The sequence below is a fragment of the Equus quagga genome, chromosome 21 (assembly GCF_021613505.1).
Source record: "Equus quagga isolate Etosha38 chromosome 21, UCLA_HA_Equagga_1.0, whole genome shotgun sequence".
Classification (NCBI taxonomy): Eukaryota; Metazoa; Chordata; class Mammalia; order Perissodactyla; family Equidae; genus Equus; species Equus quagga.
In genome coordinates, this window is record NC_060287.1 from 11,231,857 (window position 1) to 11,255,186 (window position 23,330).

Here is a 23,330-nt window from a genome sequence, read left to right on the forward strand (position 1 = left end):
CCTAATGACGTAAAAGAGTTAACTCTTAATGGCCTTGATGCCTGGTAGCCTGTGACATACAATACACTATAATCCTTTACTAAGAATGTGTAGTTAAAAAAAAAATTCATAAAAACCAAGAGCATATCATTAATATAAAATAATTAAGCAAATAAGGTGATGGAATCAATTAGAAATGTGCAGATAAAGGCGTCAGTCATACAATGTACATGTTATGGTTGGAAGTCAGAGTGTGGCTATTATGACCTCCTCATTTTAGAGGTAAGGAGCCTTGGGCCTGGTGGATATCACTGATGGTCATTATGATCAGTATATATTTCTGTCCAGAAAATGTGTTTTCTCTACATGTGCTATACAATACCCACATTATGGATTGTTAATTTGGCTGATATATCTTAACATATATTAAAATTTATAGCATAAAAGAATTATCAATATGAAAGACTGCATTTAAAAAAAATTAAATGTGAAGAATAATGTCCCATATTAACATTCTTCTTTAGCATGATATCAGCACCTTTTTCTAAATAATATCATTCAAGAGATAATAAATCCTATTGCAGTCATGTGCCACATAACGTTTTAGTCAACTATGGACAACATATATGATGGTGGTCCCATAAGATTAGTACCAGATAGCCTAGGTATGTCGTAGGCTACACTACCTAGGTTTGTGTAAGTGCTTTAGGGGAGGAAGGAATTTTTTTCTACCCTTCTAGGTTTTTCTGGCTGGTCTAAGAATTAAATTGACATGAGACAGATTAAAAGGAGAAAAACAAAGTTTACTAACATGTATACATGGGAGAAACCCTGGAAAACCAAGTAACTTGCCAAAATGGCCAAAGCCCTCACCTTAAATACCATCCTCAGCTAAAGACAAAAGATGTTGGGGGTGAGGAGAGTCAGGGACTTCGAAGGGAAAGAAGACAATTCACAGGTAGGGGAAAAGGAGCAAACGTCTGGAAGGCAAGTGTTTGGCCACACAGAAACAGAAGAACAGAGGGGAGCCCAACAAACAGGCTCTTCTAGGTTCCTCCCTGTCTGCTACCTAGTTCATGTTATGCTAAGGTGATAGCTCACTTCCCGAGGCAGGCTTTTTTATCTGAATTATTTTAGGCAGTTAAGGGGGAGGTAACAAGAAAAACTTTCCGAATCTTTAGTTTCTTAAAAATAATCAGCACAAAATAATCCTTATGTTAAAGAGACACATTTTGGGATGCCAAATTTTGTTCCCCTTCAGTATACTCTGTGATGTTTGCACAAGGATGAAATCACCTAATGATGCATTTCTCGGAACATATTGCTGACATTAAGTGATGCATGACTGTACATGATATCTTAGAAAGATTGTCCAAAAATGGAAGTGAGATCACTGGAATCCTAATATTATGAAAATCCCTAAAATCATTTGCATTTTAGTTGAATTCATCATTTCACGTCCATGTCACAGGGTTCACTTTTCTGTATGATCTTTTTATTGTAACGTTCTCTTGACTCTTAAATAGGATTTAAGGCTGATAAAACTCATCTGCTCTTTAATGAATAGTGTTTAGTAAAATGGCACTATTTTTAAATAAATACATCCTTATACACTTAGTACATAAAGAGTGATAGTAATTTTTATCCCCCTCCCCAAAGCATGATTTTACTAGGATAAATTGTTACTGTCATTTGAGAGAGAAATGCCTGACAGTGAGTTGTGATTCAGTACTTCTTCACGGTTGTTAGGAACACAGGTCATATGCTGGTGACAAACAAATATTTCTCCTTACTGTGATGAGACCAACCTGAGAGACTGCCACTCCTCTCTGAGCTGTTGTGAGAGCTGGTGGTGCTGAAATCCTGTGACTGGTTGTGTGGCATTCTATTAGACAATCCCTCAGCCAATCGGTAGTCAGGGATGTAAAGTAAGGCTAAGGGTTAAAGGGCAGAGGTCATAGTGGCATCATGTGATTAGTTCACAGCACAAGCCCATGCAGAACATGCAGTTAGCAATTCAGAAGCAGATGTTGTAGGACAGGGGAAGAATGTTTTGTCTACCCTGCCTAATGGAAGTTGAGATGGATTACTCATCACTCTACTGAAAAAGAGCTAAAAGGATGAAACCGATTGGTGTTGGTGTGTGGTGGTAGTGACGGTGGCGGTGGTGGTGGTGGTGGTAGGGATTGTGCAAGGTACTGAATACATGCTGATACATTTTTTTAGTTTAGGTAGTGAACCTGGTAATGAATCACTAAACTGAACAACAAATACTAATTTCTATCTCATGCACAAATGATATGAAAACAACTCCTCAGGAAATAAGAAACTGACTCACCATTGTTACCTTTGTTCTGATCAGGTAGAGAATAACCAAATCCCATCAGATCCGTCTTTTGCTGAATTGAGCTTTTCCACTGTGGATCAGGCAGATCGACAGCCAATTCATGTATACTATTGGAATGCAAGATCTGTGTCGTGGCATATGGGGTAGCCTGTGTTATTTGGCTGGAACTGTTGTAAGTAGTTTTGGTCGTGAAGTCAATGCTGCTATAAATGGCTCCATCTGAGAGCATCGTTGCTGTTTTATCCCCTTGGCCTGGAACGGGTGGCAGGACATCTGTGGTGAACATAGGGAAATGAAACAATTTAATGATGCACAGGAAGCCCCAAACTATCAGGATTGAAGATGAAAAATAAATGTGTCATGCCGCACTTTTGCATTTCAGCTGAGATAGGCTTCATGAGCCAATGAACGGTAGATGATGTACAAGCTATCAGCCTCGGTGACAGGCAGGCTTCCCGCTCGTCCTTCACGTTTCACTGCCCAACACACTCCTTCCCCCACTTTCCTCAACCATGAATGAGAAGTTTGGGATCTTTAACTACTGAAAATACCTTCAGTTGTTCATTCTGTTTTAGAACCAATGACATCGTTGGCTCTTCCCAAAAGCAATGGTAAGAGTGAATCTACAAATCACAGAGGAAAACATCCTTTTCCACTTTATCCCAAAGGACATGGAATACAACTGCTGAATAGACGAAAAAATTTCCAAAATTATACTATCCAAACTAGGAGGTGAATTTTTCTGAAGTTTCAACTTGTCTTTTATCAGATTTGATTCTACAGCTCCAGAAATGGAGTGCAACTGATGATAGCAAATGTGTGTGTGAGTTTTTTTCTCTTGGAATAACAAAGGAAAGTTTTCATGAATAAGTCATTTTCACAATACAGCAGGATTTAACTATAGAAAAAGCGATCTGAGTGATCAGTGAGCTTAATTTATGCTACCAACTCTTAGGAGTGAGGAATTATAGTTTCAAGTTGTAATACAGCAAGAGTAAAATTAACTTTTAGGAATAACACTGAATCTCAATCAGTCCATTTATCATTTTGGTGTGCTGAATTATCCTTACATGGTGCTTTATAATTCAATACTGCCACCTCTCTCCTGAGCTCTTATTTTCCCTATTTGGAAGAAAGATACTAGAATCTAAAAAAAAAAATCACTAAGTAACACTATTTTTAATCATGTAGAGTTAAAGTGAACCCAATTATAGTATGTTCCTTAATAATCTATAGGACTCCAAGTCAAATCTTCTATTATGAAGGTTTCTTCATAACAGAAAATTTTCAACTAGTTATAGTAAGTACTGTAATACTAAGTAATAAGCCAAATTATCTCAGTACCAAAATCAATTTATCACACAAAGAGGAAGTCGAATAGAAAGTTAGTCAAAATATCTTAAAACTTTTAGATTTGAAGATACTGAATAGTGCTTGACATAAGGATTTTTATAAAAATCTTTATTTTGCTTTGGAATTTTACAAAACTGAAAAACTCTATCTTCTTTAGCAACAATAAGAAGACATTTACAATGTATTTTCTATGCTGTATAATTTAGGTCTTTCTGAAGCTTTTCAAGTCTGGAATCAAACTTGTTTCACAATTAAGTGGATATGTACTTTATTGAAGTAAATATTTTAAATGCATTGAGTGAGATTGTTAAACATATTCAAATTTATATTTTACAAAGTTGTTTAAGCAAGTAAAGTTGATTTTTATTTATTTATTTATTTGTTTTAAGATTTTACTTTTCCTTTTTCTCCCAAAGCCACCCGGTACATAGTTGTGCATTTTTAGTTGTGAGTCCTTCATAGTTGTGGCATGTGGGTTGCCGCCTCAGCATGGCTTGATGAGCGGTGCCATGTCCAGGCCCAGGATTCGAACTGGTGAAACCCCGGGCTGCCGAAGCGGAGTGTGGGAATGTAACCACTCGGCCACGGGGCCAGCCCCATAAGCTTGATTTTTGACTCGAGACTTTCATAACTACTTTCTTCTCCTTCCTGCTTTTAGCTAGAAACTAACGAGAAAATTTGATGATGAAGCATATTTCATCTGCACGTCAGTATCATTTTTATTCTCAAAAACTTTTATTATTGAATAATATCTCAAAATTGTGAAAATAGACCCTTTATCAAAATTGTGAAGATAGATCCTTCACTCTGGGGACGTTTTCAGAGTTCTGTTTCTGCCACTTCCACCATATCTTTCACTGATGCATATCAACTGCATAGACATGTCTCTCCAACACAGGCCCCACCTTCCCAACACCTTGAACTTGAGGTTCTCCAAAGCTTTAGATTTAGATGGTGAGCCACTTCAGTCATGAGGTTTTGAAGTGGTTGTGTACTCAAATGTTTAAAAATGGAAAAAAGCAGTCCAAGAATCTAATGATTCTAGAAATGGAATCTCTCTCTCCCTGCGAGAGGAAATCAGTCAGTCCTCAAGTCTAAGTGCTTCCATATTGATTTCTGGGCTGCATATTTCCTTCACGTATTATTTGATCACTCTTACATTTTCAAAAATGAATTGAATTATATCTCAACATTGAAATATTGGAGGATTATGCATGAATATCTGGATGTGGGGGGCCATCCTATCACATCAGATGGTCTGGAACTCTAGGCCAGTCTTCCTCCCAACAGCCTGGACCTGAATAGGTGCGGCCATCTTTCGGCAGGACCTTCCATTTTGCAGTTCTCACAGTCCACACCTACCCATCCTTGGCGCTTTAGGTTGTCTGACTGGCACTTGTTAACATTTGTGTTTGAAAGTTATGAATTATAGAAATCCTTCCTTCCAGTCAGAATTACTCATGCTTCATTCTGCAGTTTTCAGCTCCTTGGTTATTGTGCATTTCTTTCTTTCTCACTGGTACAATTACCTGCATGAATGACTGTCTCCTTCATACCATCATAAGTTACTTGAGGACAGGGACGTATGGAATTTATGTCTGGATTTCCATAATTCCTCACTAGTGTTTTGCAGAGAGTAAGCACTCACTGACTAGTTAAATGCCTTTTTTATAGTTTGTATTGAAAAAATGCAGATTTATGGAATAATTAGTAACTTTATTTTTCAAAATACTATTTTCATACATTTAAACAAGTATTGGCATTCCATTCTTAAAGGGAAAATGTCAGTATCCATGATTATTCTTCTACGTGAATATAGTTATACAAGCATAAATGAGAATTCCACCCTTAGAATTACAGAGCAGTGTAGATAAAAGAACCTAGGCTTTCAAATCTGTTAGACTTGCATTCTACACATAGAGCTCAAGTTATTCATCTTGATAAACCTTAGTTTCACGACCTTTAAAATGAAAATATGATTAGGTACGTCATACGTTTATTGTGTGAAGGAAATGAAATGCACCAAAAATTCCAACTATTTCTGGTACATTGTAAATGCTTAAAACGCCTATCACACTGAAAAGAGATACCATCAACTCTGCAAAAACTTTGTCTTGGTTTTGATGTTCATTGTGAAATATTTCATATCATGAAAATGAGGTGGAAATGGAAGAAAAACCTTGAAAATCTACAAGTGTACCCTTTGGCTAAATTAGACTGAGACATTTTAGATGTTATTGTAGCCTGCTGACTAACTGAAAAAAAAACCCAAACCAAAACATTTTCTTCATCTTTAGGCATTTATTTCTTGATGTAAAGATAGAATGGTGTGCTATTCCAATACAAAAACAAGTAAAAGGGGCAGCTATTTCTTGACTCATCAAAACTTTGGGAACAGGATTTCTTTTGCCAAAATCAGTCTGGGTAGAGCAGGGAGCAGTGTTCTATGCTCAGGCATAGAACTTACCCATGGATATGCTCAGAGTTTGGTCAGCTAGGGGAGGTAGCCACTTTCAGAGGCCCCTGGCCAGTGAGAATCCTAAATGGTGTGTACTGGACTACAGAGGGTAAGAAAGGAGCTGAGAAGTCATACCACTTACTTTCTATTCTCTCATTAACTCCAACGGTGCCTATTGGACACTAACTGTATGTCCAGGTTGGTGCTAAACCTGTATGCATAGTCATCCATTTAATCCACACTGCACCCCTGTGAGGTAGGGATGGTTATTTTCTGTATTTTACTTGGAGAACAGGAGGGAATCCCCTTCCTACAGCTGCTGTTGACAGAATGCAGACTTATGCAATAGTGAGTAACTTTATTATTTTTGAAATAATATTGAATATATTTGAATATTTGAATAATATTTTGAAACATTATTTCAATTATATTCAAACATGCATTGGTATCTAATTCGTGAAGAGAAAATACCAGTATCCATGATTATTCTTCTAAGTCAGTATGTCTACACACTCATACATGTGAAATCCACTACTGAGGCTTATAACAGACTCAATAGTTAAACTCAGCCCTGGGTCTCCTGCATTAATTCTGCTTAGAAGTGTAGAAATCCTTCAGTGGATTCATCCAAACTTTCTTGGATGACAGCACTAGTCTCCAAATTAATCACTCCAATTTTCCACTCTAACTCTATTCTCTACCCAGCAACAGGCTGCATGACTTGAAACAGTACTTGGATCCTAGCATTCACCTCTTATAAATGCTTCAATGGCATCTGATTACCCTTTGGACAAAGTTTAAATCTTCTGTGGCTTTGAAGGCCCTCTATTATCTGTCCCTCTGCATTTCCTACCACCTCTTCTGTCTCACACTTTATACTCAAGTCATTAAGAAATTCTTAACACTTCTCAATAGGTCAATGTCTCTCTTATTTCTCGACCTTAAAGTACGGTAGTTTCTCCTCCATATGCTTTTGATTAATCCCTACCTTTCCTTCAGATATCAACTTAAATAACACTCCATTCATAGAACTTTCTTACTCCCAAAGGGTAGCTCTTTCATATGGGGTACTGGCAAGACAGCTCCAATCCATTTACTGTCTGCACAATCTTTTGCTAATAGAAAATATATGTCTGCCAAACTAAACACTGGGGCCACAGACTTCTCTAGTCTCCTCTTTCTCTAAACGGATTGCCCTCCTATTGACTGGATGAAAAGGTGGAGGAGAGGAGATGGTAGTTATTTACAGTAGGTCCAATCTGTTTCCTTATAAAGACCTATGGAGAGGACCCTGGCAACAAATTTTGGAGACTTTAGCATGTCAGGTACTTAGCACCTTTTTGTCTTTCATTGGGGGCACCAGTTATCAACTGTAGAACTACAGAAAAGTTCTCTCACAACATGTCATTATATTTATGAAGTGTCTACTCCTTATATGATATATGAGGGTAAGGGCCATCTCTCTTTCTATAGACAATATTTTTACCATCTGCCATAGTGCCAGGTACACAGGACATGCTCAATAAATATATGTTGAATGAAACTTAGAGGAGTGAAATGACTGGTCCAAAATCATAAGCCCTAGTTAGCAGCATAGTCCCTGATTTTAGTAATCCTGTATAATAGCTCTAAAAACTAAATGTATTATGAATATTTATCTTCCTGGTTAGTAACAACATCCTGAAAAGCTTAGTTTTACTCCAGGTAATATAGACTCAGTAGTTTTATAATAAAACATTTAGCAAATGTACAGCACATGTGCTTCAGTAATTTTAATTATGGAAGAAAATATTCTCTAGTATGCCTTTTTAAAAAGATCTAGGAAAGCTGGAAAATAAATAACAAATAATAAAGTTTTGAAAAACATAACTTACCTCCACGCCCAAAATTCCCAATCTCATTTGGGCCACTATTGCTATTGTTGACTGGCAAGCTCGTGGCTGGCCACGAATCAGCAAGCCATGGATAATTGGGATCGCCAGCATTTAGAAGACCTGGACGGCTAAAACAGAAATTAAAAGGAAATCAACCAGTGGAGCTCAATCAGACACTTGGACACCTGTCTCATGCACTAAAATGGATTGAGAAATTTAAGAAGATTTTAATTCACTTCGAATTAAAACATGTAGGGTCTCAAGAATTCAGGAACTTCAGCAGTTCACTAAGGCTATATATAGACCAGCCCTGTCAGTGGAAGCAGAGGAATGCTGCCCGGGATTCTGCTGACATCCGAATGAATTCAGTCATCTGCCCTGAAAACGGGTAGGAATCTGTAACATAGCAGAATCCCGAAACAAGGTCTGGTGATAAATTGGCACCTCAAGGGAACAATTGCTCAGAGTGACTGCTCAGTATCAGCCACTTCCAGGACTTTGGGCGATTGCTTCCTCGATTCCTGCAGCCCCCATATTTATCTGTCCCCTGTAGGCTGTAACCCCTGTTATAAGCCCTCATGCCTGATTTAGAGACAGGAAACTTGAGGGAAATTAAGGAACAGTATTTATACAGTTCCATCAATAGCACATTTCCAAGTTCTCTAAATTGCAAAATATTAGGGGTATATTAAATTTTTTTAAGGTAATAAAAGATCCACTGTGATCTGATCCATCATGTGCATGGGGTCTACAAAAAAAACTTCCTTCACGTCATATTTAATAAAGAATTCCCATCTTTATTATAAAAGAGGGGATTCTGATTCCTTTCCAGATTATTAGCATATTTACAAAGAAATGGCAACATCTATAATCATTGTACTTTTTTTTGATAGACGCTTTCTGGTACAACCCCTAAGAGAAACATGTGTTTCTATGGAAACTGCAATAAGAAGATTCAACTGCTTTCTTGCTACATCCAGTAGCTCTCATTAGACCTAATCTCTTTTTGCTAAAATATTGATTAAATGGGAGATTGGAAGTTATTACCAGTGCCTAATTACAATCTCCATATTGGCAAAGGGAAAATAGATGAGGATATATGGGTTTGTTATCAGCTTTTATCAATTTCAATTGAGTATCCAAAGTTGTGGAATCCAGTTCTATCAATCCACAGCCTATTCATCATCCATGAATCATTTACTTTGTGATCGATTATGTGTAATTGTTCACTCACAGCAATTTAGCGAGAGCCAATAAGGAGTCTTAAACAACAGCAACTTCATTTGCTAATGTCTAATTAATGCAATAAACATCCTGCTAACAAATGAACACATTCCTTGTGATATTTACTACTAATTTCTTCAGGGGCATCTGGGAGATATGAAACATCTGGACTTGATTCCTCTAAAGTGCACAACAGATAGATCATTAAACCTTGTGGTAAGTCATTTAATTCCTCCTAGAATTCTCAGACTTATAAGTGATCGTTTATTATAATAATAGCCGCGTACTGTAGAGTTTCCCCAGTCCTGATTAAAAATAGTAATAAAAAAAATCCCTTAGCATACCTTCCATTGCTCATGAGTCCTCCATCTCCTCTTTGAAATGTAACTGTAAAAAAAAGAAAGACACACACACACAAGTAGTCAATATTAATTACGATTAATAACAACTACATATTGGCCCTTAGTGTAGGACTGATGCCTCTGGGAATTTTAACAAAATATAATTAACATAATTCTACAGAGAGTAAAAAGCAGTGGTATGGCCCAGAGCAAAGCCATCATTTGCCTCAATTTTACTAAGATATTTTAAAATTCTTCAAGCTAAATGTATGGTTAAGTCAAAGCGGCAACTTGTATTTGAGGTCAAAAATGGTTACCATTGGTATATATACAGTGGTATTGGAAGATCTATATGCATTAATGTGAAATTATCAAATCAGGACTTTTAATCTTAAATGGGTATCCTAATTTAGAAGGCATAATGCAAAATGCACATACTAGAAATTGAAACAGGACAGTTTAAACTGGTAATATCATCCTTCCAATGAAACAAGTGAAACAGGTATTGATTGACGACATATTCCTGACCTTCACAGACACTTTTAGGGACGCTGATAGGCACTCTAAGTTGAACAACTACAATTACAATAGATGTGAACTGTAATTAATAGAGAACAACGTATTGAGTACTTTGTTTCATCATCCAATCCTCGTGAAAATGATTGATACTGAATAGGTTCCAATCGTATGTAACGATTACAAAACTCAAGTCCTTTATAAAACTGTGAAACTTATTAATAATACCCATAAGCATCCAGTAGAGCCACAGGCTGGAGAATCCACTCCTTCCAGTCACCAGATTCCATTCCACAAAACCAACAACGTGAAAGTGGGTTTCATGGATGGGCCAAAGAACATAAATATCAGTTCATGTCCATTACCCCTTCTCCAAAACTTTTGCAGTCAAATATATTTGGAAATCAAAATGTTTCAGATCTGAGAAAGGTCATATGATGCATACTCCACAGAGAGTCTAAGGCAGCAGCGATATTCAAAGTTATTTAATATTTTGCAGTGAAATGTGAATATTCATGGTTAGTGGGATAAAATTTATAAATAGTTTCATATTAGTTTGGGTCAAATTTGCCACCAGAACTGAACTAGAAAATCGTGGAAAAAATTTGGTGTTTAGAAGTTTATGGATTTCACAGTTGCACGTATGACCAAAATTAACACGGATTAACTAAACCAATCACTAAGGAGGAAGCAAAAAATACCATTTCTGAGATGTGAGCCCAACATATCCTATCTTTGGAAGACATTGATTATATTTACTATGACTTCTTTACTCAATGAGTAAAGGTAAAAATAGATGAAAATTTTAAGAAAGGATGCATATTTTAAATAAACTAAGGACATTGCTACTTAAAGTATACACATAGTAAATACTTTTTAATTTGAATAATCTCTCCATAATTTATCTGTCCCTCACGTTTGCACTGTTAAATATGATCACTCTTTAAATTTTGTAAATTCCCAAATGCAGTTCCCCAGTCCCCTTCCTAAGGTCATCTAATGACGTATCTCTCATGACATCATAATCAGCTGATATAATAATTCCAGGGGTCCATCAGGACTTTGTGACGCAGTGTTTTGAGGAACATCTTGCTGGCACCTGAAGTACACTGCCTTATCAATTTTTCAGGTAACATCGCAAACGCATTATCAGACAATTTTGACATAACTTTTGCACCTGCCCAGGACAGGCTATGGACAGCTCCTCAGAGAAAATCAAAGAATACTGTCATTACTCTGCTTCCTGATGGCTCACTTCAGTGCTGGGAAACAGGAATCAGCAGTGTGTCCACACCACCTTGAGTCCCTTTAATAACTGCTTTTAACAACAATAACAACAACAACAAGAATTAATCTGAACCAATTAATGAAAAAAATTGAGCATTGAAGGTATTAAATAAAGGCTTGATTAGAGGAAAAAACCCACAAAATGTGAAAACAGTACAGCTAATTAGCTTTCCATTGGATCTGACTTTCTAGTTATGCGGTTTTGTTAATGGACTACTAAGCGATTGTTTTACTGCACTAAAAGAGAGTTAAGATAATATTGCGAAAATTATTGTGAATATGCAAATTAGCAGGCGCACACCTCTGATCATGCTGTTTAGAAGACATGTGGGGAGAAGCTAAGTATTTCTCCCTAATTTAGACGCTCTTTTCTTCCCACCCAAACTTTCTGTTACTGCCAGAGCAATAAATGCTATTAGAAAAAGGAGGACAACTGAAGCAGAGGCATGAAAATTGAGTTGTGCTTAACTTTTACATCCTAAGCAAGGGTAAATTCTTCAAAGGCTATATTTCTGCACACCAACTATACAAAGGCAAAAATACACAGTACATCATGAAAATACAAGACTAACTTAAAACGGCCTATAGACACCATTTGGTGTACATGAGAATCTTCCATTTTGTATGTTTCTATCAGAAAAAAAAGTAAGAAAGAAAGAAAACACCCTTGTCCTAATAAAGTTGCGTAGTTGTCTTTAAACTAAGGAAGAGAAGAGGGCACTTTTTAAAGTTTTCTTCTTACCCCATGCTCTAAAACTTTTAGATTTGTTCCATTTAGAATAGTAAACCAAAAGTAACTGAGTTCCATTAGACCATGAGATTAAAAGCAGACGAGAAATAAGGATGAACCATTAGAACTCCTAAAGTAGTAGTTACATTTGGTGTTTTGATCAGCGATTTTTGCGCAGAGAGAGAGGAGCATACAAATAAATGCCACACCAAATTGAAAGCTGTTTTGAAAAAGCTTTTCACCACTGCAAAGAGACGTTGAACTACCTTGAAGCTGAAAGCAAGAGAGTGAAGGAGTGGGTAGGTGGTTGGATAATCTTGCTCTAGTCATGATTTTGATAATCCCAGTGTGGTAACTTTGTGCTTATCAGGCATAAATCTGAAATAACTGTGAATCTTTACCAGAAGTTTCTGCTAGCATCTAAAATTAAGACGTTCAGGGAGCAACGTATAAAGTTTTTAGCTAAAACTAACTGAATAGTGTTAAGGTTTCCAAAATGTTCTACAGACACCACAAACATAAATGTTTCAGAATTGCATTAAATATTTTGAGTTTATTGCAACATTTGCAAAGGATGTAAGGTAAAGAGATTTTGCAAGTTTATATCATATACAAAGTACCTCTACTATTATATGGCAGGATTAATCCTAATCTCATGCCTGCTAGAATTGAGAAGGAAGGGAAACATAACTACGTCGTAAATTGACATTCTGAGGTGAGGAAGGTTTCAGAGAGCCTATCTCCACTGGACCACATTTTCCTACTCCAAATGGAACTTTAACGTTGCCAGCCAACCCTCATTCCCTTTCCTGATAAGCAATTTTTCAAACATGAATGTAGATTAATCCTCTTTTAATAAGCATTAGCTCAGCCCAGATAATCAGAGTATAAAAATTCCATCAAATCTTAAACTGTCTTTGGACAGTTTTGTCAAATAAATTACGTTTCACCAACCGTTTTAAAACCTATGCATGAAGTGTTTAGCATTTCATAATCTGCTCACTCATTAAATTGTTTATATTTACTGAGATTCATAAAATCTGTTATCCTCAGAGGTAATATTCATAAAATAGAACTCACCCTTTTAAAAGTGGAAATATGTTTACTTTTATTAAAAAGTTGACGACAAAAACTTTGAATAGAAAAATGAACAATGTAAGTTTAAAAGGGTCATGTATCCTCCAAGAGGATTATAATACAGATATATATTAGATATATTTCTATAAAATATAGCTATATGGAATCCTCATGAAAATGAAAGCTATCTAGCTTTTTTCTCAGACTTATGCAGTTCGTTTTTCTATTCACAAACACTGTTATATATATGATCATTTTCTCTAGATTCAAAATGATCTAATATTTTCCATATTGTCTGCCCAAATCTCTTTACAATTTGATTTCACCCTATAACAAGTCAGGTAGTGAATTCTTCTAGAGTCCAGGAACCTCATATGCAGTGACAAGTAGAGTATTAGTGTTCAATGAAGAATAAGATAAATAACACTGCATGTTGCTCCAGAAAAGTATCCAATGATTTCACGTGGAAAATGAAATATGAGGACATCTTTTTTGTCCCAGCACCCTTCTTTGTGCCACACGCAAACCAGTGGTGAATGTTTGTGTCTGAAGAATTTGACTAATTAAAGTATAAATATGAAAAAATAAAATAGGAAGCTAGTGGTAATTCTGGCTTTGGGAAATCTCTACTTTCTGCTGTGTAAAGAAGTAAAACATATTCAGGCCAAATCCTCCTCTCAGATCATTTAAATATTTAAATTTTCTTTGGATTCTCAATAGTTGCTGTTGCAAGCTAAGGTGTTAATCTACAGGTGTTCTATGATAAATATGTTAAATCCTTTGACACATAAGAAAAATATCAACACTGAGCAGCATGGGTTTTTCCCTTTCTTCTAACCATTCAAATTTACTTTTCTACAGGATGCAGAGTCAAAGACTAGCCACAACAAAAGGCAGTGGGTTAGTTTTTGCCTACACAGGGGGAGTGGAAGACATCTTGCAGAGATTTATATGTCTCTCCGTTAGTTAAAAATCTTTCCTATTCTATCTCTAGTGGTTAAGAAGAAACCTGGAATGGAGTAGGAAAAAGAGAGTGCTGAAATCAAGTTTCACCTACTTTACAATTCTGCTTGGGGACAGTCTAACTTTATTAGATGTAAGTCTCTTAATATATGTAAATTACTTCAGATGTTTAAGTGTAATCCAAGATCACAACTGGGTTTTGAAATAAACGAAGTATCTTATGTTACAAATTAATTTAAATACTGATCCTAAGGTAGACTTTTTGTTCACTTGGAAAAAAATTATTGCTGCTACATGAATCAATAATAAAGTTTTGAGACTATTTAGACATTACCATGTAGTGAAAATGTGAGGCTCTTCATCCTGTGAGTAAAATCACATTGTTTTAACTTTACTGGGTTTAGTTTACATAGTTGTAAAATTCGTAAGATTCCCAGGGAAATTTTTATGAAAACCAAAATATAAACAGAACCAGTACAAGTACAGTATATTTTCTTTAATTTTTATAACACGCTTCAGAGAAAAATAGCCCCATACGAAATCTCTGGGCTCTTAAAATGGATCATTAGCTCATACATGAAATATCAGAAATTTAAGCATATGATAAATACAGAATCCCCTAATTATTCTCACTTAAAATCCCCATATTCTCTAAGTTGTATAAGGACAAGAATATGAAAACTTTAAAAGGTAGAAGACAGGCTACTTATGGAGGGAAGTCTGTGGAAAACGTCACCAAGTCAGATATGCAATGCTAAGAACCTATGATTTGGATTTTCATTTGCTTCTCGTGTGGATGAAAAGAACAGCAGTTGCTGGAAGGCAAATTACTAGCTGAAGGTGAATCCACTCTGAGAGTCAGCCATCTATCAATTAAGAATAAAGGTTTTGAAAGGCTGCTCTCTGGCTTGGCCTTATTCCAAAATGTTTGAAGGGCATAGCACCTTCTGAGTTAGCAGTTCTTCTACAAGCAGACGGAGATCAATCACAATGAGAAATGATAATAGGAAACGGAGTATTCTTGTCAAGCTCAAAGACCAACAGATATTTTCAAATTAAATTCACAGGTTTTGCAAAGGACTGCTGTTAAGAAAAAAGGAGAAGAAGAAAAAATAAGTCTGTCTGATGTACTTTTAGTAAAAGCACAAACCCGGTAATTGTGAGAGCCCTGTTGTTTATAAGGAGTCAGTGAATGAAGTATGGAGAGTGAAAATGCAGCATTCCAAATGTGGGTCTCTTAACACTTTGCACTGAAGTGACCAGCAGAGTCAATCTTTTACTATTGTAACTGAAGTCAAGCAAAGGGATAAACACAAAATAGCCCTTGAATTAAATCAGTTCTGCCTTACGTTTTCTATGATTTATATGAGTGTGTCACAGATGAAACGTAACAAGGTGATTGGTTAAACAGATGGATTGATAGACAATACTTTTGAAGAATGAAGGCAGAGGACTGGACTACAAACAAGAAGTTGCATTAAAGTATCATTAATGTTCAAGACTCTCACACTCAGCAGTTAGCTCCCAGCATCCCTTTCTGGGAAGAATCCCTCACTGGTGTGGTGCCATAGCACTTAGATGACAAAGCATAAGGAAGCAGGCATCAGCGACCAATGAGGAACTTGAATGGCGGAGCAATAGCAAGTCACAAAGCATGGAAGTCCCTTTCAATGGATACACTATATGACTTTCTCTAGTCCTTGGAATTTATTCTAACTAGTACCTAATAAACTTTATTTTCATAAGATACGGACATGAGCCACAATGTTATAATCAAATAATCATATTTAAATGCTGTTAAATAACAAGCAAGACAACCAAGTAGGTGCTATTCCTTCCATTTTGCACTATTTAGACGTTCTCAGCAGCTTAGAAGCTCACAAGCTCCAACAGCTTATAAGCTTAACAAGTAATGAAGCTTCTGTCAAAATCAGTTATTAAGAAATTTATGCCTCTTGCCAAAGTTAAAATTAGAGATTGAAGATGGAATAAAATGTCTTGAAATTTCTAAAGTGCTTGTAGGATGATTTAAATTAAAATTGTTCCCTTGTAAATTTTAGAAAGTGTGAAAAATTGCAAGACAATTTCTTTTTATGATTATTGTTGTTAGAGAAAATACTTAAAATGAATTGCAAGTAAAATTGTTACTGAACATAGCCTCTGGACTGAGTTCATTCTTTCAATCATTTTCTCTCTCATTCACTCTTTCTCTTTTCCTTTGAAATATTTTGAAGGCCACAGTTTTAGACATCCTTGAAATTCTGTTTCGGATTCCAGGAAAAAAACATTTTTGCCTACAGGTAATATCTCGGGTTTTCTTTTTCTTCTGCTGCTTCTTTTCCTTTTCTTTCTCCTTCCTTCTAAAATGTTGATTGGTCACCTTAAAGTAGACCTCCTATTTAAGTGACTAGTAAATTCCTTAATTCATGCCTCACCAGTCTTACCAATTCTAGTTAAATTTTTTGCTTGTTTGTATTTTCCATCTGGGACATTTCCTATTGTAATCTGCATCTTGAAATACTAAAAGCTATATTTCAAATCTTTCCCTTTTTCCTGTGGATTTTAATAATGCTCTTGACTAAATCCACTTCTCAAATAATGGCTTCATAGCACGCAAAGTCTCTGTGTGTATGCCTGTGTGTTTTGAAGAAGGAGCTGAGAAAAATGGTTAAGTATTTATGAGTGTGTGCTCTTGTTATGCTTTCCTGGAGACACAAGCAAAAAGATGGCCTTATGGTCATAATGTGATATGGTGAAGAGCAATGCATTGAAGCATCTTATTTATAAGGACATTTTACAGAGCAGGTGTTTAAAACAAGCCAAAAACATGCATTCATTCCTTCGCTCACTTGTTATTCCATTTCATTGTTTTTCTTTCATTTCATCGCATTCCTAAAGATAAGAAGTTTTCTTAGCTGGAAATAGTCTCTTACCAGCATAGTTACTGAGTCCCTTTCTCTTCTTTCTTCGCCAATACAACCAGATGCTAAAACCCATCAAAATTACCCAGCAGGCACCACCAATCCCAGCTATAAAGGCTGGTTGCTTCACAACATCGGTGATTTGCTCAGTTATGCTGTTATTGTTTTCAGTAATGACAACTTCATTACGTCCCCCTATGGAAGAAACAATAGTTTTAGTAAACATTAATACAAAAATAAACAGGAATGCATACATGGTACACCAAAGGCACAGAGAATTAGAAAATTCCTTTGAAGGCAGGTAACATTTGTTGGGTCCTGAGCCTGCCACAATTATTGATAAGCATATTTTATAAGTTTCAGAAGAAGAAGAAAATTATGAGTTTGAAATGTGATTAAGAACATTCCTCCTTTATGTTTTGACTTACTATGAATAGATTCTGAACTGCTTCTTGATTTATTGCCTTATAAATAAGTATTAATACAAATGCTAGTGGTTGAAATCATAATAACTGTTCTTCATCTAGGTAAAGCATGTTTTAATATAGTCTCATTAAAAGAAAAAAAAGCAACTACAATACTCAGCAAAGGGTATTTGCAAATTGTCTTCCCTCTACAGCACTGTCCAAATTCAAATGTTCATGATTCAAAATATGCACCTTAATATTATCCTTAATATTCTACCAAGGAACTTATTTTGATCAAATGCCCTTTAACTTTCTGTAATGTATTCAAACTACTATATAAAACAATTACAATTATGGAAACATCCTTTCATAGAGATTAGTATCTATAATTAAAACGTCATGAAAGGATAAAACTCATGTATTCCCTTAAAGTATTGAAACTAATTTGAAAATCCACTTGAAAGCTGAATTCAAAAGACAATTTTAAAATTAATTCTAAGGCCTATGTAACTAAAACATACATTTAAATCTGGACTAAGATTATTCTAGAAGTAGTCATGTTTTGACAATTTAGATCTCTCAGAGATAATTAACAAAATCTTGATCCACATTTTAAAATAGGCTTAAAACTCATGGAATCATAACGTCTTTGAAGAGCAAAGATTTAGGTGTTTATTTAATAGATTAAGAAATTTAGACACTAAGAACTCAGTGATTTCTAATGTCAATATCATACCTCACTAATGACTAATCAAAGACTTTTAAAAAATAAATTGTACTCAAAATAGAAATGGTAAATCTCAGCATATCACAGCAAAGAAATGTGTGATTTTCAGTGTTTTAGTTATGATGGCACTGTAATATATTAGAAAGAGCATGGTCTTTGAAGTTCTGAGTCTGAATACCATCACTGCCACTTACTAGCTAAGTAAGCAGTAGGCTTATGTAAGGCATTAATCTTTTGGAGTATCTGTTTCTGTTAGTTGGCAACAGTATTGTCTATGTCACATATTTGGGAAGATTATTTGAGATGATGTATGTAAACAGGTCAATAGGAACAAAGTAGTTTGTGACTCATGATTATGGCCAATGTAAGGCTAAGGGTTACTTTACGAGCCTCTCAGGTAACTTCGGGCATGTAAGTTGTAAATTATCTAGATGTGAGAGTCCTACAAACCAAAGGTTACTTGAATACCACAGTTTCTCTTTTCTTCTTGGGCAGAAAATTAGGTTACATTTCCCAGACTCCCCCGTAGTTACGCGCAACAAAGTGACTGAGTATTGGCCGATAGGGCATAGGCACAAATGATGCATTCTACCTTCAGACCTGACCCATACGCTGCTGTGACAATACTTAACACTTTCTCACTTTCCTAATGTGTTGGATAGAAACAAGGGATCTGATGGAGGATGCTCACCCCCTAAGAGACGGTAGAGTCACTGATGAGAAGACTCTCCGAATAACTGTATGGAGTAGAAACCCCACCCTCCACTCTGCTAACCCATATTAGACTGGACTATGAATAACAAAGAAACTTCCATTTAATTTAGCCAATCAGAATGCAGGTTTGTTTGTTAAAGCTGCTAGCATTTTCTTATCCATCCTTATCTTCCGTTTCTGCAATATCTTTTGTGTTAAATTCTAGATTTAAAAAACAGATTCACTTTTGTAGTAAACTTGGTTCATTTTCCCAATCTATCTGCCCTTGTTATACATTTAAAAATAGTAAAAAATGTTTTTATAATGAGCTATTTTCAATATGAGACATACACATATCTGGTGATTTTCCTAATTACTAGTAGTTACTAAAAAGAAAACAAACACTTTGTAGAACAAAGAGAAAAGAAAATTTGCCTTTCATTTGCGTAAAAGGTCCACAAAATATCATATTTAATATAGAGCAATATTTATGTTACCCAAGGTGTATTACCATTTCTTATGCTGCTGGTATTTTTGAAACAATGTTGTCAGTTGGACTAATTAGAGCATAGACAAGGGATGTGTGTGACCTGCAACGTTCCATTGTTCTTGCAGACAAAAAATATAATGAAATATAATGTCTTTCTCCCATAGAGAGTAATGAAGAACAAAACTAATTTGTTGGACTAAAAATTAATTAGACACATCAGATTCGATTGTACCTATTACTGTGAAAGTTTGCAGCTGTTCCACATGTTACCAACCTATGTAAGGTAAGCATGAAATGCTCAAATGATTAAAACAAAATAGCTATTTTATTAAGTAAGATTACTGAAAATTTTAAGTCAATGTAAATTTGGTATCTGGCATACTGCTTGGTGCTTATATATGTAAATGTATTTGGTTGCATTTTTGTGTTTGTAAGTGCAACAATATAGAACGATGGACACTTTCATGTAAAAGTCATCTCACCAGTGGAAACTATAGACAAAAGAATAATATTACTTTTAAGCCTATGTCAAACTGCTTATTATATTTATACAATATTTTAATTAATGATCTCTTAATGGAACTTTCTGGAATGAAAACTAAACTGAGAAGGAATAGATGAAACAGTACATGGTCTGGCATAAGACAAATCTAAAATTATCAGCCATAAATTACATCAAATGCCAATACATGATTTAATTAAGGCAAGGGGGAAACGAGGAAGAGCTTGAGACACTTTAAGTGCTGTTTCCAGTACTGAATAGATACTGAATAGATAGCGAAAGCATAAACTGAAACATAAAAGGAGATTAGCCATCACTAAATCAATTTTCAACTAGGGAATAACAGTTGTGTAGATAAGGTTATCACACAAGATGTTAAGGTAGATATTCAGGGGTAATTAAAGAAACAATTAAAGGCTTCTTCAGTACAACGGTAGATATTAAGAAGAAATAAATCTCTCAAAGACAGTCTTTTCTGGGTTGAATTGGGCTTACATGTGTGTATGCATGTGTGTGTATGTGAATGTATGTTTTCCAAGTGGTAGAATTCTGTTTGATTACATCTTGAATATTGCATATTTTAACTATTTGAATAGGACGTAAGAATATCATTTATTAGATTTTTTTTACTTCAGCGAGAAATTTGAAAAGAATTTTATAATACACTAAACAATAAATTAAAAGGTACTCATTATCCATTTGAAGATTCTTAGTTTTTTCAAAACAATAGAAGAGTTAAGGAAAACTTTCTATTTGATTTAAAATAATCTAAATTAACTTTATTATTTTGTTACTATACAGTTATTAATTCTTAATTGCCATGACATGAGCTTGGTTAAGTGATATTCTTGAAGTTTCTTTACCTGCTTACAAGTGCAATAAATCTCCAAAATCTTGTGGAAAAAAAGTTACTCAAAAAAAAAAAAAAAGAAAACTTTCCCTTGCTTAAGAACTTTAAGAATTATATTTATTACTAAAGACACAGTAATAAAAAAAAGAAAAATGGAAGGGAAACATATATACTTGGCACTCATCTATGAGTAAGAAAAATTATATTCAGTAAATCCACTTTACATATATGCTAGAAAGATAGTAAAAAAAAACCTTTGTTTACTTATCTAGGAGCTCTCATAGAAAACTATACTTTTTAAATATGTTTCATGTTTAGTTTTTTTAAGTGGAAATTAATGGCGTATTTCTAAATACTATAAATGGAATATATACATATGTGTCAGTTAAATCCTTTTGGGTCCACCTGTATTTCTTTCTTATTCCAATTTATTTTAGAAAATCTCAGAAGAGCAAGACTATAGGTTTCCCTCAGGTTAAGAAATTAATTCAGTCTGTATGACTAATTAAGAAAGGGAAGGCAATTTAAAGGAAAGTTAATACTATAACTTTTTCTCTTTAATGCTTTTAATATACAAAAGATAGAAAACTTGGAGAGTCTAAAAAATTTTAACATTATGACAGAAGGTTAAGTCTATTCACATACAATAAATACTTTGTACTAAGAAACAATTTCCCAGAAATTGGCAGTGTGTTCTGGGCATCAATCCTGAAAATAAACAGAAAATAGTGGAAACGACACATTCACTTCATCAAACTCTGGACAAATATTTTTAAAATATGTAAACTCTGGGAAGAATATTTAAAAAAATTAAAAACACAAGCAAATAAAAGCAGAGAGGACCGAAGGGATTTGCCTCTGGAAAGAAGGGAACTGCACGGGGGGAAACCTGCACCTATGAGATTTTTTTCCCCTTAGAGATCTCGACCCATGTGGCTTTAGGCAGCTAGAATCCAAGTGGAAAACCTCAATCTTATTGGTATGAGGTGTCAAAGGATAGAGTTCAGAGCTGCTAGAGTGACTGAAAATTGAAGGGGAGACCATGTGAAAAAGCCACAGGAGAGTGATGTTCCCAAACTCATGTATAAATTCTCCCTCAATCTTAGGGTGAAACCTGAACTGTGAATGCAGAAGGAAGATCCCAAGGATCTGGTAGAAAACAAAAGCTAGAAGGCTGGAAAGGCTGAACAGACTTTTTAGTTGATGTCCACTGCAGAGAAGATGGTGTTTGAAGTTTGAATTTCCTCAAGTTAGGAGGAGCAGATAAACACATTATACTTTTCACTGAAACCCCAGGAAGGTCATGCCTTAGACCTAAAGATCAAACTGAGGTTTTGACCTAAGAAGAACTCACAACACATACTGTCCCATACAAACAAAATGTAAAAACCAAGCCACCACAAGATCAAGATGATCAGCCAGTAACGTAACTGCCTCTAGAACAAAACTCAACACTCCTCAGAAGATCACAAAATTTTATAGTATGACATCTGCAATGTCCAGTGTACAGTAAAAAATTACTAGGAACGCAAGAACAAGCAAATAATAAAAAAAAACTAGGAAAAGATGACCCAAGGACAAGAGAAAAAGTAATCAATAGAAATGGACCATGAGTTGACACACATGTTGAGATTAGGAGAAAAGATTTTTTTTAACAGCTATTACAATATGTTCATGGACTTAATACTCATAATGAATGAACATATGAAAAATTTCAGAGGGAAACAAAAATATAGAAGAAAACAAATGGATTGTAGAACAGAAAGGTTTATTATTTTGAAATAAATAATTCACTGGATGCTTCCACTTTTCCGCATAAACAACAGGTATGGGTTAAGCAATCCTGTTACAAACAAGTAGAAAATTAGACAAAATATGTGAAACAAAAGGGAAGGAAACAAAAGGGAAATACATAAGGGGAATCTTACTATTTTCATAGCTTTCTATCTGGATACAATTTGTAAAATGTGATTCAATGAAGGGGAAGAGACAGAGAAAATCAGGAAGACTGAGGGTGCTGAATTTACGGAGCAGAATACCAGATAATGATGAGTAACATAAAATATTTTTTCTCAGTTTTAATTTACTTGAAAGACAATTGAGTCTTTAAAGCAAAACTGATAATAACACTTTAGTTTGTATACTGGTGTTTATTACATATACATAAATAAAAGGTATAACAATAGCAAAAAAGATTGAGAGGAAGGAAAATGGAATTATATTTCCTAGAGTAACCAGTAACAAAAAAAAGGTATCATCCAGAAGAAAGCAGAACTATAAAAATAAGAATGAAGTCAGATAGGAAATAAATTGCAAGATGGTGATTGTAAGCCCAAACACATCAATAATTATATTAAAGAGAATTGTCTAAACACTCCAATTAAAAGGCAAAGATTGTTACGCTGGATACAAAAAGGAGACCTAACAATATGTGCTTTAAATAATAGACATGGACATTAAATACAGAGAAACAGAAGTTATGATAAAGCGATAGGAAAAAACACAAACCATGCAAGACTTACAAGATGATGAAGCTATACTCAAATCAGAACAAGTAAATTTCAGGGCAAAGACTCTTACTAGGAAGAAAA

At 35.0% G+C, this 23,330-nt stretch overlaps 1 protein-coding gene across 5 annotated transcripts in view; it reads right to left on the bottom strand.

Annotated features, from left to right (window-relative positions):
* The window catches only part of ROBO2 (roundabout guidance receptor 2), a 567,226-nt gene that overhangs the window by 45,236 nt on the left and 498,660 nt on the right, over positions 1 to 23,330 (bottom strand). For all 5 annotated transcript variants that reach the window (XM_046648104.1, XM_046648103.1, XM_046648102.1 and 2 more), the window contains exons 18-21: positions 17,083 to 17,265; positions 9,580 to 9,622; positions 8,012 to 8,139; positions 2,318 to 2,599 (exon numbers count right to left, since the gene is read on the bottom strand). In XM_046648104.1, the coding sequence (XP_046504060.1) occupies positions 2,318 to 2,599; positions 8,012 to 8,139; positions 9,580 to 9,622; positions 17,083 to 17,265 (636 nt within the window). The remainder of the gene's footprint in view (positions 1 to 2,317; positions 2,600 to 8,011; positions 8,140 to 9,579; positions 9,623 to 17,082; positions 17,266 to 23,330) is intronic.